This window comes from Sinohyriopsis cumingii, chromosome 2 (genome assembly GCF_028554795.1).
Source record: "Sinohyriopsis cumingii isolate HCF-2022 chromosome 2, ASM2855479v2, whole genome shotgun sequence".
In the NCBI taxonomy this organism is placed as follows: Eukaryota; Metazoa; Mollusca; class Bivalvia; order Unionida; family Unionidae; genus Sinohyriopsis; species Sinohyriopsis cumingii.
The window spans coordinates 108754632-108775162 of record NC_142962.1 but is presented as its reverse complement, the minus strand read 5'-3'; the positions used below and the strand labels follow the sequence as shown (position 1 = coordinate 108775162).

Here is a 20531-nt window from a genome sequence, read left to right as displayed (position 1 = left end):
AAGTATTAAGTGAATTTATTAAGAGTTATGGAAATATGTGCACATTAAAAACTATAAACAAAAATTTCAACCTAGCTATGGATGCTATCACAGCTGCAGGAGCAGAAATGTGATGTTGTTTTGCTTTTCCACTAATATGGCCACAACAATAACTAAAAACATACTAAATTCAGTCAAGAATGGCTTTTCAAATTTAGGTACTCAGCACGAGTTAATCTGAATAATCTCATGACTACAATCCTCAATATGCATTAACAGTACTAAGGAGAAGAAACTAATAATCTTTGTCACCTAATACCAAGTTGTAAATAATTGTGATTTTTTATTCAACAACTATAAACCCTTACAAGTTGTCTGGGCTTTATCTGACTCAGGATCTTTCTCATCGACTCTCCATCGGTTCTTCCTTCAAAATCAATGTACTGGATGTTGGCATTCATATCCAGGGTGACTGTAACTGAGATACATTTTGTAGGAACTTCGGACAGATCTGAAAAAAAAGAGATAAAATTTATTTTAGTGAGACAGAAAAAGTTACATTGGCTTTGCTCAGATGCAAGTTAAACATTCAAATCTGGGGAATTAAATACTGTATCATTGAGATTGTTGTTTTTTTTTTATGATGCAAAGACCAATTTTCTTCTTTTGGTCATAGTGAGGTTTATCACTGACCTTATGGCTTCAAAAATTAGATGGCTTCTTTCTCACTCTGGGTACAAGATGTCCACACAGTTTGGTCCAGGTCTGTCATGTAGAACCAATGTTAATGAAATAAACCATTTTCTTCTTTCCCTTTGACCATCAGATCACCAGGCTAGCCACCCACAAAGTTTAATGACAGTAGATGATAAAAAGATCTCATGACTTGTGTGCAGAGATAAAATCAAGGGACCAGATCAATAGAAAACATCACCTTTTCAGATGTATCAAAGCTGCCCCTTGTTTAATACTGTATAAACTCACTTGCAATGAGTAAAACTGCAAAGAATCCTGATCTAAAAAGACCCAGATCTGCTGGTGCATTATGCGATGGATCTGTGCAGTTTACAGTTGGACCTGTCTTATAAGTGAGTATATTTGGTTGTTGTTGTTGTTGTTATAGGGTTTAACGCCATTTTTCAGCACAAGATAGGCTATACATGGCGGCCAGTATTAATGGTGGAGGAAGAACCGGGAAAACCCCGGAAAGAACCACCGACCCACGAGAAGCTACCGGCGAGCTTTCTCACATATCCACATTTGCCGAGCCTTGGACTCGAACCCACGCAGACAGAGGTGAGATGGCAGTGATCCGTGACGGACAGCGCTTTAGACCACTCGGCCACTCGGGGCCCCCCCGAGTATATTTGGTATACATTGTTTTCTATTTACTGTCTGCTGAGTATGGGAACATGCTTATATTTTCTGATTTATTGTTCCATTGGGCTTGAAACACTACTTATTTAATATCATGAACTTTTATGTGGATACTTATACAAGACTTCCGAACATAGGAGCAGCCAGTGCATATCTATGCAAATTATATGTAACAACCATTTGAATACACCATATTCGACCCAATACTCACCCAAGCCTAATATACACCTACCAAAACTTGATGTGTCATACTAAAAACAAGATTCTTTACTCCCAAATCCACCAAGACAGTTGTGTTTTGAAAAACAGAATAATCTTCAAAAACAAGAAGAAAAAAACACATAGCTTCAATATATTCCCATGACACATATCATGTACAAATGGTAAACAGTCCTAAAAGGAAATGATGTAAAACTATTCTTTGGGAAGTAAATAGCAGCAATTAAAGGCAATAGGTCAGGTATAAACCACCATTTCACATATTAATTAACTGACGAACAACAGCTAGTGTGATGAATTAAGTACTTTGAAGAATGCAGTGGTCACAGAGACCATTGTGCTAATTTGCATGGTCAAATTCATGAAGCGGAACAACCCAATAAAGGTGTGTGTGTGTGATCTGGATTTTTAACGTAGCTTTAACAATTTTTCAGTCATGCTGCTACAATGTCTGCAGTGTGACAGTTTATAGTGATGTCTAGTACTGGGGCATCATGCCGCAGACATGCAAGCATAATGTTCCACCCGTCACATTATCCTGACACCAGGCCGACTGGTCCTAACTATAACCTCTTAATGTTGAGTGCCAAGTGAGGCAGCTGTTAGTACCATTTTTGTAAGTAACTCGACTGGGAAGCGAACCCCATGACCTCCGCATCCGAGGCAGATGCTCTAACCACTAGGTTACCAGAGTGGTCCCAATAAAGGTAAATCAAAGAGATGCTAGATACTTGCTGAAGAACAAAGGTTAATGCAAATAACTTCCTTGAATCAGAATGTTTAAGCCATTTGTATTATAGATTATTGACAAGTCTGTAAACAGTAGCATTTCTTTGAAGTTAGATTTTACTCCACATATAAAATCTAAAGCATGATTATTTCAGTTGTAAGTGATGTTCATTTTTTTAGAGAAGCAATTAGGTATCAGCAAAGCCCAACAAAAATAATTGTCAAAACTCCTGGTTTGCATGGCGGGGGGCATTTAATTCTTTGGAAACTTCAAACACCATATCATTGTATGGACAATGTCTGTCAAAACAGGAGTCCCACCTGTATGTAACATATCTGACACGCTGAATTTAACATTTAGATTAGTTCTCTTCATTGTTATTCATAATCTTTTCAAAATACTATTAATTGACCTATGCTTTTCAGGATGAATTTAGCCATGAAATTTAATGCTTTACTTGAAAAAAAAAATAATATATATATATATATATATATATATATATATATATAAAATATATAAAGACAATCATATTTTATGATCAGACTCAAACAGATGTATTTTTGAGAATGCTAACATTAACCAGTCTTTGCAAAGAGAATCCAGCAGAGAACAAGTACCATCCAGTCTCTAAGTGAGTGTAGTAATGAAAACTTTCAACAATTATTACCTTCAAAACCTCTAATAACCTAGTGACAGTAGCAAAGATTGCATCTAATTAAGCCTATATTTAGCCATCCAAAGGATTTTAAAGAAAGAAACTTGGTGTATATATTATAATGTCAATGTGGTTGTGCTTATATGAGAGTTTGCACAAGTCTATGTGTATGGTGGTGATATCTGATAATATTAACTTAAGTCAAAGTCTAAATCTGACAATACTAAGTCTGCCAACAATTTTTTTTCTTTGGAAAAGTATAATAATTGCTTGGACAAAATAGTTAACTTCAGATTTTTGAATTTCTAATCATCTTCTATAGGCTTACATGAATTCTCAGTTGGATATTAGCCTTCTTGTTATATACACTGACCTGCAACGTGACCTCAAAACACACTTTCTGTGTCTCAAAAAATTTACAACACTGTCTGTGGGAACATAACTTGTCATCAAAGTTGACAAACAAACAGCAACTTCTAAGTGTATTTGTGAACATGACTTGAGAGAGGAAGGCACCTATTCAAATTGACATAGAAAATCAAGTTTTTCTCATAATCTACCAACATGCATGCCTGGAGTATCAGTAATACTTAATTTGTTGGTTTAAATTAGTTTCAAACATAAATCTTGCATGTGATTTAATGGGTGTGACCATATTAGAAGAGAGATGTTGAGATTAAATGCCCAGAGTGGAGAGTTCCCAGCATAGAGGAATGTTGATTTACTTACATTGCTGATGTGCACTTGCTAAGATGGCCTTTAACCTAATGACATTTATCCAAAAAACAATTTCTTAAACTTACAGTGATGATACAATTATACAGTTATTATGCTGAATATGGTGTGTCAGTTATGAGGAGTATGCATGCTGTTTCAGTCTTACTTAGCATGGTATAGGGCCTTGGCAAAGTTCATTCATATTATTACTATATAAAAGCAAAAATGTTACTATAGATAGTTATTTGTTAACAACTAGTCTGATGATACAATGATGAGTAAGTATATCATACTAAGGTATACAAAAGTAAGATGACCCAGAAGGAGGTCTCCAAAAGTGTTACAAAAGTATAATGAACTGAAAGGTTTACAAAAGTGTTACAAAAGTGAACAAGAGTACCATGAATGATTAATAGTAATCTATGTACAGTGTGACCCCGCTATAGCACGGTCCGTAATAATATGCATATTTTTGATGGAATCACTTGTATCATGGATTCAATGTATACGATATGATTCATGGGTGAGTACATGATGTTCTTACTCTATTCATGCTCCTAGTGCTTACAGCGTCTGCCTCGGATGCGGGAGGTCGTGGGTTTGATCCCCAACTGAGTCATTACCTAAGACTTAAAAAATGGTACTAATAGCTGCCTCGCTTGGCGTTCAGCATTAAGAGGTTAGTGTTAGGACTGGTCGGCCTGGTGTCAGGATAATGTGACTGGGTGGGACATCATGCTATATGTCTGCGGCATGATGCCCCAGTGCTAAACTTCACTATAAACTGTCACATTGCAGACATCGTAGCGATATGACTGAAAAATTGTTAAAGCTATGTTAAAAATCAAAATCACATCACATCTATTCATGCTATACATTTGTCATGTATATATAAACAGTATTCATGTATATGTACCAATTCATGGTTCTCTAAATAAAGTAAACTATTATATATGACTTCTCTGTTTTCCCTACAGGTGTATTTCTCATTTAATATGCATCGATTTAAGATGGTAACTGTGCCAAAGAAGCACGTATTTTAATGCTCGCATTTATTACCTATCACTCCCCGCAATTGTTTTGGGGTACATGCATCATTTTCTTCAGCTAAATGACCTTGTTGCTTATAACACGGTTCGGTCTATAACATGGTTGGGTTATATGGCTCCAAGCTGAACAACTGTGTTATAGCAGGGTCACACGGTATCAAACTTTGTCAATAAATTGTAGGTAATGCCGACTCTAGAGATTATTTACCAATGGGTCACAATGATATGGACCTTTGGTCAAGGTTTCAGTTGTTATTCTGCAAAATGCATTTTATCATGGACCTTTTGACTCCCGAATCAAAGGACCTCTTTCCATACCAAAATTGTGAGCCTTCAACAAACGTTAGTCTTGGTAGGTGGTCTAGAAATTAAGTTATTATGCAAAAACAATTTATCTTGAATTGGTAACCTTCACATGACCTGTTGGTTGACCTTCAAATAAATATGGTTCTTCCTTATCCAAACTGCAAGTCATCCACAAACTTTGGTGTACATGGTTAAAAAGGAAAATTTGTGTGACTGATTTTTCTTCTTTCTGTTAGTGACCTTGACCTTTACCCTCTTGACCTGAAAACTGGTAGGCAAGTGCAAGATATCCAAAATGTTTGTTATAGGTCTGTGATGTATAATGCATATTATCTGGTGGAAACCCTTGTTCTTCTTTTATAGTGATCTTGATCTCTGACCTTATAACCCCATAAATTGTATAATATTTTTCCTTATCCAAGGTGAAAGTAATCAACAATGTTTGGTAACTGTAGATGTGGAAAACTGCTAATGTGTAGAAACCATTTTTCTCCTTTCAGGTATCATGACAAGGACTCTTGGATCTGAAATCAATAGGTGGTTCTTCCTTATACCCACCCCCCGGACATAAGTGCAAGCTATCTACAAAGTTTAGTAACTGTACATGGTGGACAATTTGAGTTGCAGAATGAGTGTGTGTGTGTGTGATTTGGATTTTTTTAACTTAGCTTGAAACAAAAATCAGTCATATCATTATGATGTCTGCAGCGTGTCAGTTTATAGTGATGTATAGCACTAGGGCATCATGCCACAGACATGTAGCATGATGTCACACCCAGTCACATTATTCTAACACCAGGCCGACCAGTCCTAATACTAACATCTTAATGCTGAGCGCCAAGTGAGGCAGATGTTAGTACCACTAGGCCACCGAAGCAGTCGCTGTGCAGAAAGAAAAATTTCTAACAGATGTAGGGAAGGACAAGTAGGTAGGTAGGTAGGTAGGTAGTGTTTTATTGCACGTCAGCAAAAAAGTGGCTATTTATTACTAACAAAGGGTTAAGTTTGAAAAAATTAAAACTGAATTGCAGAGAACTTTAAAACATAAAGCCTTCTGAATAAATGTATAATTAAGTAAAACAAGATAAAAAATTAAATATAAAGATGTTAAAATTCCATAAAATGCTTATAAAATAACTGAGAAAGGCAACATAGTGTAAAATGATTAAAATATTAAAATTTTGTTGCATGGAGTGATATATCCTCATAAAGATTATTCATGTCATACTACTTCCACATCAAAGGATGGAAACTGGCACATTTAACAAGAACACAGGTTTAGGTTCACCCTTCAGGATCAGTGGGTAGCAAGAAATTACAGCCCCCCCCCACCCCCCAGCAAAACTTATGGGCCCATCTCAATAGAAATGGTTGTTTGATGGCAACTCTAGGCCTCTACTGGGTCTGGCCAACGATTCCTCTGCATATGCATGGCTTGCTTGGACAGTTGTTACATCACTGTTCAGAAGGCCTACCGGGTTGCACAATGAACCTCATGTTTCCGATTTGTTCAAGACATGGTATGGCATTCTTCAACTGAGGGTTTTCGTTCACATCTTTTGCCAAGTATGATTTGTACAACATATGATCTCTGAGTATATGGAATCTTGCATTCAAAAATAAGTGACCGTAGGCAGCTCTGGCTGCTTTGTCTGCCCTTTCATTACCCATTTATGCCAATGTAGCTAGGAGCCACCAGTACAGAATATGTTTCTAAAATTCTGTGAGAAGATCATGTTTCTGTAATATCTGGGATTTTAACAAGTTGTCAGGTTGATAATTCTGCAAGGCTTTCAATGGGAATCTAAAAGATGATGTAACTTTTTTTTTGCTGAGAGGTTTCAATGTAGTTAAAATATCTGAGCATAGCGGTATGTTTTGGAATAAAAACAAAGACTCTATCCAGTAACCAGCTTGAGATGGTGTCATATGGTATTGCAACAGCAGCTCCAACAACCTCCATCTTTGAACCAAAGGTATAAAAGAACATATGGGTATAACAGGGGGCTCTGATTTCATTGAATTTACTCTGAAAAATGAGAGGATTTATTGAGGAATTTTGAATTCTAAAAGGTCAAATATTTTGGGAGGTTTTTATAAATGAAGTGGTGGTTTGTAAAGATTTTTTGTAGGTATTTCCAACATCACAACACAATAAAAACCTTATGGCGGGAATATAACAACAATAATTTCCATGACCTTTATCAATATTCTGAAATATGTTTTCCAAACTTTTCTGTTTAGTATCAGTTCTTAACCTGTTAGTCCATACTGATATATCTTGGTATATGTTAATGACTCTATCTCATTAGGTTTTTTCTTGGGCAGCACTAAAAGGGCATCAGTGATAGTAATCAAGGGGCATGAATCAAAGTGATCATAGAACATCATCCAGAGTAACCTGGGTGCATCAATCAATGTATTTCAGGTGCACAAATCAGAATAATCAAGGGGCATTAATGGGAATAATCAAGGGCCATCTATAAGAGTAATCAAGTAGGCATCAAAGTATTTAAGGGGCATCTATCAAAGTTATCATGGGGCATCAATTACGTAATGAAGAGGCATCAAAGTAATCAAGAGGCATCAAAGTAATCAAGGGGTATCATCAGAGTAATCAAGGGGTATCATCAGAGTAATCAAGAGGCATCAAAGTAATCAAGGGGCATCAATCAGAATCATCAAAGGGCACCAATCAAAGTAATGGAAGATCATTTAGAAGATATTATTTACATATCATCCATGAGGTAACTGACCATTCTGGATAGCATGAAAAATAATATAGTTTTTACCCATGTATGTTATTCTAACAACTGCAAACAGCATTGACCAAATCTACCATCTATCCTGTATCCTAAAAACCGTAAGTGGTACAAAAAGCAGACCCACCCCAATCTAACAGTGCATTATGCAATTTGTAGATCTGGGTCATTGCAGTTTGTAGTTGGCCTTGATGTTGTCGAACAATTTTGGCATATTTTATTGATTAAAACTTCCAGCTCCAACTATACCTATGACTAGTCAGCTTCAAGTAAAATACAACTAGTGAAACAATTCTCTAATAAGTGTAAGGGATTAAATAATTTTGAGTTGGATCATAATTATTCCAGTAAAAAAAGTGGGGTACAATAATATGTTGAATGCTGAAGTTATCTGTAATTAACTAATTTTATCTTTCTTTCAGACCAGACAGCAGAAAAGTAAAATTAATAGAGAATGAAGTTTGTAGCTTAATACATTAACCCCTGGAGGTTTTTATCGTTTTCGCTTGAAATTCGAGTAGGAAACACATTGTGAAAGCTTTTTCTGAATAAACCTAATAAATCAACTTCCAGGTTATTTTCCAATAACCTAAAGCCTAGTTGTGTTAGAAACATTGGCTCGTGCATGAGCGGAAGGGTAATAGGTTTTTTTTATATAGTTTTTCTAATGCTTAACGGATCCATTATTTTCTTGTCGAGACCACTTTTTTCCAAATGCCCATCTTATCTTACTTTTTGCAAAGGTTCATCTGTCTGTTTGCAGTTCATACCAGTCTGCCTTAGATCTGAGACCAAAAAGTCTAAAATCCAGACATAAAATCAGATTTCGACCATGGGTGAATTTTGGGTAGAAAAAAATCGGGTCCAAAAAATGAGGTTTTTCCCTCTGTATTTGTAGTGCAACTAGAACTTCCAGATTATTTGGCATCTTTGTAAAGCTACATCTGTCTACCTTTCTATAATACCACCCACTTTAGCATATCATACATGACCTTGATGCTACAGTGCTCGTCTGTAGGCTACTACCTCCTGCCATGTAAACTCGTCACCATGGGTGAGTCAGGAGAAACCCCATTGGAAAGACAGCCCCTTGACGATGAAATATGCTTCAACAGTTGATTGCACACATCTGCCCCAATATCTTTTGAAAAATTTTCAAAGAAAAATTACAAAACGAAAGTGTTGCTAAGAGTAAAAAAAGAATATCGCTTGTCAGTTTACATGTTCTTTGTTGCATATTAGAAATTTATCTGAAATTAAATACTGTTTTTAAGATAACATGTTGCATTTTATGCTGTTTTAAAAAACCCACAACTAAGGCTACTTTATGATTCAGGATGAAATAGGTATTTGTGAGTTTATCAGATAATCAATTTTTTTCATAGGAACTGTTCATGAAGTCATGAATCATTCATGAGAAACTTTGTTCATCATAGTTCATAAATATGTTCATGCACTTGTTCATGAATGATGATGACCCAATTTGTGAACTTTCATGAACGGTTCATGAATTCAGTTCATGAATATTTCATGAACTGTTCAAGAACAGTTTGTGAAGTGTTGGTTCATGAATTAATAATTTCATGAACTGCACTTTCATGAATAGTTCACGAATCTTTTGATGAATTTTCATGAATGGTTCATGAACCATTCAAGAAAAGATTATGACACTTCATGAATTATTCATGATCATTTTGAAGCGGGGCCTATACCCTGGCAGGGGTGACAGGCATAACTGATTGAAATGAAAATATGTAGTAAAGACTAAACTTCTTAACCCATATTTTCTCTCCAGATTTGTTAATAACACTGGTCAACAGTGAAATCATTACTGACTTGAAAAGGCCCTAATCTGTAGTATTTTGGTGTGCCGAACACGAATATAACCGTGAAAAATTTGTATTGGCTCTCGTTTTGAAGATATTCATATACCTCATTTTCTATGTTTCACTGTGTAAATTTCTCCAGTAGGACTGCAGCAACATCCGGAATAATGATGTAACATTGCATAATACCATCATGCTCACATCATCCACAGTTGATTGCATCATTTTCTGATGCAATGCAATACTAATGCCATGCGGCTGCTGAAGTAAGTTGACGTCAGCAGTGTACTATACATGTGTAGGCCTATTATACTAATGCCAGGCGGCTGCTGAAGCTGACGTAAGCAGTGTACTATATAAAGCCCAATCAGATAGGTTCAGCATTTAAAATATTTTAGACGTTGTCCGAGACAGTTCAAGCTACTGTTACATAAAACTTATTATTTTATCCATTTACGTACAATAAAGAACAGTAATGCCTCGAAAGTGTGTTAATACCGCGGACAATTTTTGCTATATTTGTGGGGAAGTGACATTTGCCAACCAGAAGAAAAGTATCAATTCTCAAGTGAAGAAGGCATATCATCTTTACTTCGGATGCAAGGTTGGTGACCAAGACAAGCCTTGGGCTCCGCATATATGCTGTGCTACATGTACAACACAGCTTTCACAGTGGTTGAATTGCAAAAGGTCATCAATGCCGTTTGCAGTCCCAATGGTGTGGAGAGAGCCAAGCAACCACCTAAATGACTGTTACTTCTGCTTGGTTCCTCCTCTTTCCGGCGGAATAACGAAGCGAAAGAAGTCGAGAATAGTCTACCCAAACATTCCGTCTGCATTGAGACCAGTTCCACATGGTGAGGGACTTCCTATTCCAGAACCTCCAGCAGAATATTCTCTTGATTCATCTGACGAAGACAAAGGTGAGTCGACCTGTTCTTCTCCTGGTCCATCAGCATGCAGTGATCCAGATTTTCACTGTGGTGCATCATCAACCCCACACAGAATAACACAGGAAGAACTAAATGACCTGATTCGTGATTTGGACTTATCAAAGAACAAGGCAGAATTGCTAGGATCAAGACTCCAACAATGGAATCTTCTAGAAGAAGATGTCACAATTACTGCATATCGAAAGCGCCACCAGCAATTGGAGCCTTTCTTCAGAAAGGAAAGTAATCTGATATTCTGTTCCGATATTGAGGGCCTCATGAATGCTTTAAAAATCACTCATGACCCACAAGAATGGAGACTATTTGTGGACTCTTCGAAACTGAGTCTCAAGGCTGTGCTTTTGCACAATGGAAACATTCTTCCATCTATTCCAGTAGCGTATGCTGTCCACATGAAAGAGACATACGATAACTTAAGGCAGCTACTGAATTCCATTGAGTATAACAAGTACAGCTGGCACCTCTGTGGTGATTTGAAGGTAGTTGCCCTTTTAATGGGACTGCAGCAAGGATATACAAAATACATGTGTTTCTTATGCGAGTGGGATAGCCGAGCAAGGGAAATGCACTACATGAGGAAGGAATGGACTCACAGGCAGAATGTAGCCATTGGAGAGAAGAATATCCAACACCCAGCTCTGGTTGAGGCTCAGAAAATCTTGCTACCACCCCTTCACATCAAACTAGGTTTGATGAAGAACTTCGTGAAAGCCATTGACCGGACTTTGCCAGCATTCCGATACCTGCATGAAAAATTCCCTCGACTCAGCGAAGCAAAGATTAAAGAGGGAGTTTTTGTGGGTCCTCAGATTCGAGAGCTTTTCAAAGATGACCGGTTCAACAACTTGCTGGAAGGTGACGCGAAACAAGCATGGAATGCTTTTCGCCTAGTTTCTACAAACTTCCTCGGAAATGTTAGGGCAGAAAACTATAAGGAACTAGTAGAAGACATGTTGATGAAGTATAAGAAACTTGGCTGCAATATGTCTCTAAAGATTCACTTCCTTCATTCCCATTTGGATTTCTTTCCTAGCAACTGTGGTATTGTTAGTGATGAACACGGCGAACGTTTTCATCAAGATATCGCAACAATGGAACAAAGATACCAGGGAAAATGGTCCACTACAATGCTGGCTGACTACTGCTGGACACTCCTCAGAGATGCTCCCGAACAGCTGTACAAGAGACAGGCGAAGAAATCTAAGATGTAGTCAATGACTTGATTTTTTATAGGTAGGCTATTACAGTTGACCTTTTACTATTGGAATGCATTTCGTTATGTAAACATTAATTTCTTGCAGATTACAAAAAAACTAGAGCCAATTTTGCAATTTGACTGTCATATTCGTGTTCAGCACATAAAAATTGATAAGAATTGACTAATTTTATTTCAGTAACATGACTTTTGTAAAAATTTGTTGTCCAGTGTAAAGAACAATCAGCTTCTGTTCTGGACTCGTTATTGAGCAATCAGTCAAAAGACACTCTTCCTTGCCACTCATCAATCCTTAATACTGACAGATATTTCACTCATTCTGAGGCACTCTCCCACTTTGCTTAGCTGTCTGAATCATACCTTGTACACAGCTTTAGGTTTTAGAACATAGGACAGTGCCTTAATGAAGGAACCATATCTGTAGGCCTAAGTGTATTAAAAAACTTCCCTGCAACTGAAAGATAACGTCAATCATGATTTGCACATAACTAGATTGAATGTCTTCTTTCTTGAAAAACCACATTTTATTGGCAAGAAAGGTTGGTCTTGCAAGACAGATTAAGTTGTAAAAACAATGGAACTAGACTAGATCATTTGAATGAATAAGAACTTAACTTGAAATGTGTGTTTAGAATTGGGAACCCGGGTGTCAGAATGGTCTAAAGTGCTCACCTTTACAGATCACATCTCACCTCTGTCCGCATGGTTTTGAATCATGGCTCAGCCAATGTGGATATGTAAGAAAGCTTGCCAGTAGCTTCTGTTGGGCCAGTGGTTCTTCTTGGGGTCTTTCTGGGTTCTACATCCATAAAATATTCTGGCTGCCATATACAGCCTATCAAGTGCTGGACAGTGGCATTAAACCCCAAAACTCAGACCTATCCTAAGAACACAAGTGCCCCACCACTGCATGGCTAGATTGCTGGTGGTTGTTGGGATTCCAGGGTTTCCAGACCCCCCCCACCAAAAAAAAATTGTACACATACAAAAACATATGATAACTGATCACTTCTTTATTATGCACAGTCAAGGCCCTTTTTGACCCCCACCCCCAAACACTTGACCTGATCTGAACCTGAAAATTGAGCTACATGTAAAACTTTACTGGATGGACAAGAGTACAAACACATTTCCAAAACATATTTGTAAAGAAGCATTCAAAAAGCTAGACACATACCTAAATCAAATAGCTGGTCCGCTCTAAGTAAGTTCAGAAATGAACTTAGACATACCTGTGATTGAACTGGGGGGGCCTAATTTGTATGAGTAAATACTTGTAACACACATACTATTATATGAAAATCCCTCATGCCAGCAATTGCAAGCAATGTCACCACTTAAGACTGAATTCCCTCTCAAAATTTTTTTAATGAATATAATGACATGACATAATTCTGTCTCTTACCTGATAAAGGAATAATAATAAATATTTTTAAAAATATTTTTGAAAAATATAGACCAAAACCAAAAGGGCATCCAAAGAGATGGCCCCAAATGTTGAGCAGATGAAATAACGTGCCTAAATAGGTTTAGGTGATTACCAATACACTGCACATAATGAAAACAGCTCCTTTATAACCAGCTTCAGAGCTGACAAGGACAAGTGCACAGCCAGTGCTCTAACGATTTCAATCTCACCACCAGACAATTTGTGCTTAATCTAAAATTTGTGTCAGACCCAACTGAAAACCAAGATAATAATTCACAATCAACTGAACACGTGCAAAATTTACAACCATGGAAAATGAGTCTGGTTTTCAAAGCCATCTTGTCACAGAGTGTAACCAGTACTACTTTTAGGCCATGATGCTGAAAGTTCCCCAAATAACTCAGCTGAGCTTGATGATGAGGGTGATTTGAAGAAGGTAAATCATTTTATATAGTTATGAGCTACAAAGAACAAGATTGTCATCCTAACTGGTAAAATTGATTTTGACATGGACTGCTGCAATGAAGGATACCAGGCTTCAAAGGACTATTTTTGGCCACAGTGCTGCTAATAATGCAATACTACAACCTTCCTTGTTCCTTTAGAAACTATCTTCTTTTTGTCACTAACAGAATCTTGACGGTAAACTTGTAAAACTTTTTCTGGTGAGTAATAAGTAAATATAAAACTTGAAACCTGATGAGAAAAAAGAAAAAGAAAATCTTTTCAATTTGCCAGTTATTCATACATTCATAAATCTAATAAGTTAAAAGGAATTAAATTTTCCAAGATTCAAAGACATGAACTTGTTTTCCTCTAGAGATGGGGGGAATGTCTCCCATCCCTCCAATAACTAACTAAAATCTCCTGTTTATGGAAAATTATTACTTAAATAAATTTAAAAAATCCATTTTATTCACACTTTGCTTCGAGTATAGTATATTTACTGTAATACTGCCTTTGTTCACATTACTAAACTGGTTCTACTGGGCAAGTAAATTTAGTTGCTAATTTCAAGCTGCATAAAGCAGTTAACATCGCTTTGATTCTGTCTGCAGGGTTGGTTGGCTTCAGTGTTTTAAGCTTGTTGGCACGATCAGTGTGATCAGAAAATTAATTCTAAAAAAATTAAAAAGATTAACTAGTTATGGATGAATTACTAAAGAGCTCAGTCATGACAAAACGGGACTGGTTTGGCTTCAATGTTTAAAGTTGTCAAGATGTCTAAGCAACCAAAAATCATGAAATTCAGTGATGGATGGAAACAGGAATTTCAGTGGTTGGAATCAAGTTCAAAGAACGTGAATAAAATCTACTATGATAGGAAGAATGACATTATGCATCATGCAGCATATTAAATATGACAACAAATATGCCATCACTAAAATTCATGTTTGTGGAAACTGCACAAAATGTGGATAAATATATGTGTGCCGACTTCATAGCCAGATATAATCTTCCTGTTCCATAATGAAAAATTTGACATTCTCATTGAAATCACCTGTTGTTTGAAGTTCAAACTCCCAGCCAAAATTATGTCAGTCTCCCAATTTGTCCTAAGCTGACTTTTTCTGTTCTGTCACATGTACAATGATTGCATGGTCTGCTGTACATTACATTACACAAATATATCCAACAAATGGGGAGCTAACTCTTACAGTTTCATGTTTGCTTCACATTTGCAAAAGTATCTACCAATTTCTGTTAATGGTGCTGCAATTAATATGCACACTAAATTGGCAATCAATGTTGTTTTAAATGTGCCAAAAAGAAATGCAGCAGTCTTTATCACAAACCTCTGCATTATTTAGAGTATAGTCTTCTACATTGTTAAATACTGGGAAACTTACCTTAACAGACACCACCATATAACATACACCTGCTTATTAAGGATATAATGACTTTCTATAATATTTATGATCAGTAAAAGCATTTATATAAAGGATATCTGTTAATTAAAGACACTAATAATGGGTCACTTCACCTTATATTTATGATCAGTAAAAGCATTTATATAAAGAATATCTGTTAATTAAAGACACCAATAATGGGTCAATTCACCTTATATTTATGATCAGTAAAAGCATTTATATAAAGGATATCTGTTAATTAAAGACATCAATAATGGGTCAATTCACCTTATATTTATGATCAGTAAAAGCATTTATATAAAGGATATCTGTTAATTAAAGACATCAATAATGGGTCACTTCACCTTATATTTATGATCAGTAAAAGCATTTATATAAAGGATATCTGTTAATTAAAGACACCAATAATGGGTCACTTCACCTTATATTTATGATCAGTAAAAGCATTTATATAAAGGATATCTGTTAATTAAAGACACCAAAAATGGGTCAATTCACCATTTACATTTATGTTAATTTAAAGCTTCTAAATAAGGACACATGTACATTAAGGATAAACAGGTCATTTTACTTATATTTATGATAATTTATAGCCTCTATATAAAAACACCTGATAAATGCAGACATTAAAAATAACCTCTACATAAGATTACTTGATCATTAAGGACAATATTAGCATCTCCTTTATCTTACATTTAAAAGTCATTTATAGCTTCTAAATAAAAGATGCCTGTTCATTAAGGGCAACATTAATAGATGATTTCACTTTTTGCTGTTTTAATCATTTATAAAATCTACATAAAGTAGACTTGCTGATTAGTAAAAACATTAGCATGTGCTTTTTCTTACATTTATGATCATGATTAGTCTCTAAATAAAGGCACATACACATTAAAGACAACAATACTATGTAATTTCAATTTTTAAATTTATGACCAGCTGGTACCTCTAAATAAAAGACATCTGCTTATTGAAGACATGCTCCTCTGGACAGAGGTTTTTGTGCAATTATGCCAAAAAGCTAGAGTACAAATGGGAGGACAGAAAAGGCATAGAGGTTTTTGTGCAGGATGTCAGATGCCATTTATATAGTGGCATTTCAATTCTCTGCACAGTTAATCTGCCAGTAAAGAAAAAGGCACTGTGATATGAATAGTGGTTTTAACCCTGAGCAAACACAGGACTGCATTGTTTTCTTTCTCCATTAGGAATAAGGTATTATCAATGTTTATTTGAAAGTTAATTGTTACAATCTTCTTCATGCATTATGTCAGTGATCTCCATGACCTGCATCAAAATCTCCCAAGTAACATCAGCTCAATTATTAAGTATTTAGTCATGAAGAAAATTGAAATGGCATTTGTGAGATTTCATGAGAATTCTGTGCTAGATACCATTTTTATCTTATGATTAACCAATACTTGATAAGCCCATCAGCCATTATATCAAAATTCTTGTAAATATTACCTTCAGGATATCATTATCTAAGATTAGTACATGACATTGGTATGGAATAGTTGCAACAATCATACCATAACTGTATAGATCACAGCTTACCTCCCTTGGCTGACATTATTGGACTGATGGTACTAATGGTAAGTAAAAATGGGAACCAGTCCAGAAATGGGTGAAGATAAATAGGGGTTTGCTAGCCACCAGGAATGGTTTAGAATGAAAGTTAGATTTAGTAAAAAGTATCTCTTGAGAACTTATCCTAGTCGTAACTGAAAAAAATGAGACTGTTTTATTGATGGAATTTCAGTCCTTTAACTCATTAACCCCTGGAGGTTTTTATCGTTTTTGCCTGAAATTCAAGTAGGAAACACATTTTGAAAGCTATTTCTGAATACATCCTAATACATCAACTTCCAACAAATCTTCCATTAACCTAATGCATAGTTGTGTTAGAAACATCATTTTCCATTGGTCACTTTGCTCACGCATGAGCAGAAGGGTAAAAGTTGGAGTTTTTTTTTTTTGCTTAATGGACCCAACATTTTTGTATTGAGACCACTCTTTATTCCAAATGCCCACCTTATTGTACGTTTTGCAAAGGTTCACCTGTCTGTGTGCAGTTCAGACTGGTCTGCCTTAGATCTGTCTAAAATCCAGACATAAAATCAGATTCCAACCACGGGCAAATTTTGGGTGAAAAAAAAAACGCGTCCAAAAAATTATGTTTTTCCCTATTTTGTACTGCAACTAAAATGTCCAGATTATTTGGTATTATGGTAGAGCTACATCTGTCTACCTTTCTATAATACCACTCACTTTAGTGTATCATACATGACCTTGACACTACAGAGCTCGGCAGTAGGCTACTACCTCTTGCCATGCAAACACAGTGCCAGGGGTTAATGAGTTAGCAAACATGAGTTTAGAACACCCATTACTGAAATTAGCACCTGACTTTGGTGCAGAAATGAAAGCACATTTTGAACACATGTAGACTAAGAAAATGGCACAGCTCATATGGTTTTTTCCATATAGAGGCTTTAATCAAGGCTACATCTATACTGGCATACATAGCTTGATGCTGAGCACTCAGAATTTAAAATCTGTTGAAGTTTTAATATCGTGTTTGCATAGATTTACTATGGAAACTAAATTAGGACCGTGAATCCTATAAACTTAATAGCATTAGAGCCAAATTAATGCAAGACATGAGCAATGCATTCATATTGGGAGAAAATCCTTGGTTTTATGTGTCTTGAGGAAAAACGGGTGTCTTTAGGAAGAAATATTAAAACTGGCAACTACAATGGGGTCAAATCCTTAAATTCCCAAATTTATAGAAAGCTGACTGTGAGACAATTGATTTTTTAATGAGTTTGCTTGTGAAATGTTTTTAATATGGCTGATTACTGTAAAATTGCAGTAAGCATGTTATTTAACTATTTAACTTCAACTGTAAAATTAAAGTAACCATGTTCTTTGACCATTTAACTTTGAAATCGATAGGCTTCTTCCTTACCCCAAGTGCAAGCTATGCACAAAGTTTGGTCATGGTACTAATGTAAAATCTTATTCTGCAGAAACTATTTTTCTTCTTTCAGTCAATCTAACCTTGACATTTCATCTTCTATCCTTGAACTCAAGAGGCCTTTTTTGTTTACCCCAAGTGCAAGATATACACAAAGTTCCTTAACTGCTGATTTTGGCAAACTCAGTACTGTGAAGGAAAAAAAAAAAAAACAATATTGCTAATAGATGTCTGGATAGACAGAAGGATGGATACTATCATAATATACCATGTCTTTTGGTGGCCATATAAGACAAGCACAGATGTCATGACAAAGATGATGCCTATCACCTCCATTTGTATTTTGTAAACATGAACTTTTTAAATAACAAATCCGTGACAAATTCTTCTTTTTATTCCTAAATAGTAATTTCCTTTTGTTTCCTTATTTATCTTAGCATACATATTTTTGACGGTATAGGGGATCAGATGACTCTTTTAGCATATGTAGTTATTGCATTTTCTTCATTATTTCATTATATAAATAAAATAAAAATCAAAACTCCCAAGGAATTAAAACTTTAAAGCAAGAAAACCTTGCATGTATACAAAATGACTATAAAAGACTTTTAGCGTCAAAGAGTTGTTGTTAGCTCAAGAACTTTGGATCAGAATTGACACGCATGGACATGAATGATTTGTAATTCTAATGGGTTTACGTGTCAAAGATCACTGCACTGGTACACTTCATTTACCATGAATAATCTACAATGTCCCAATTTTGTCTGTTTCAGAAATGGGCAAAATGGGAAGTAAATTAAAAAATTCTCATGGGTATTTTAGAATGCAGTCATATTACATTTGCTGTTATGTCAACTTCAATTTTTTTCATCAAATTAGGCCATGTACAAGGATGAATTTAATGGGAATTTGTCTATAAATGAGCCATATTTTTCAATCCCAAAATTAAATGTTGAGAAGACAGAATCTTTTGATACAAGCTATATATTAATTCTCTCAAATTCTTTTAAAACAGGCCAAAATGTGATATTCCAACACAAACAGAAACTGAAATAAAGCATCTAACAATCCATTTTGTTTAATTTGGTAAATTTATATTGGGTTATGCTGACTACAAAGCAAATATGGAGATCACCATGCTATATCAATCAAAATACAAAGAACCGATACTTTTTAAATCATTCTGATGCTTTTATAACACTGAAACCAAAACCAAAACACTAATGACATTGTGTTTTGTGACATGCCACAATCCAAACACACTGGACATTTGTGTTTTGTGATATGCCACACACCAACCACACTGGACATATGTGTTTTTGTAATGTGCCACAAAATAAACCCCACATTGGACCTCTGTGTTTTGTGACATGACAGAAGTTCAAGATATTAAATCACAGACAAATTTATTTTACAATCAAGAATTAACTTGCACTTAGCCACATTCAGATTTTTGCTTCTCTTCCAGGACACAAGAAGCTTGTTGACATTTTTTTAAAAGGAACTTTAGAACTGCCTGAAAACCTTTGTTAGTACAGCATGCAGCTCTAGAATAAATGACATTCTCCCTAAAGATGCTTTTACTGCTAGGATGAGTGTATAGGCATTAGGCACCCCATACCACTTCCAGTTCTTAAGTTTCAGAGCTTTGAAAACATCTGATGCATGGTCAAAGGTCATAATAAAGAATTCTAGAAGCTTCTATTCAGAAGATATTATTGTCTTTTAATCAATATCTTCACAGCTTCTCAGATTCAGAGCTGGATGTGGAATCCCCAAAGTCTCAGGTCAATAGATATTTCAGTTTCATCTCCCATTCCTTGGTAATGTTAATTGTCAGTCACTGTCAAACAATTCTGGTTTTGGAATGAAGTTCACAAATTTGTTTTGTGTCAGCCATCACATACTCCATAACTTCTTGTTCAACTTCTGTCCTAATCTTAATATAAACTCAAAGTAATAAAGTCTCAGTGAACCAAGTGTCTGATGGAAGTTTATACCTGGGTTATTATGTGCATAACATGCTTTAACACATTAACCCCTAGCGACGAGTTAACGTGGCAGGAGGTAGTAGCCTGCTACCATGCTCTGTAGCATCATGGTCATGCATGATACACCAAAGTGGGTGGTATTATAGAAAGCTAGACAGATGTAGCTCTACAATGATACCAAATAATTTTTGGAACAGATTTTTTTTCTATCCAAAATAGGCCCATGGTCAGAATCCGATTTTGTGTCCGGATTTTAGACTTTTGGTCTCAGATCTAAGGCAAACCAGTATGAACTGCAGACACTTTGCAAAAAATAGGATAAGATGGGCATTTGGAATAAAGAGTGGTCTCGGTATGAAAATAATGGGTCCGTTTTGCAAAAAAAATAAAAAATAAAAAAAATACTCCAACTTTTACCCTTCTGCTCATGTGCGAGCCAAATAGCCAACGAAAAACGATGTTTCTAAC

The 20531-nt window shown here is 35.7% G+C and overlaps 1 protein-coding gene across 1 annotated transcript in view; it reads right to left on the bottom strand.

The window, feature by feature from the left end:
* LOC149805593 (cleavage and polyadenylation specificity factor subunit 2-like) overlaps positions 1–20531 on the bottom strand; it is a 412425-nt gene that overhangs the window by 41833 nt on the left and 350061 nt on the right. The window contains exon 16 of the mRNA XM_089950230.1: positions 348–490. Coding sequence (XP_089806356.1) covers positions 348–490 — 143 coding nt within the window. The remainder of the gene's footprint in view (positions 1–347; positions 491–20531) is intronic.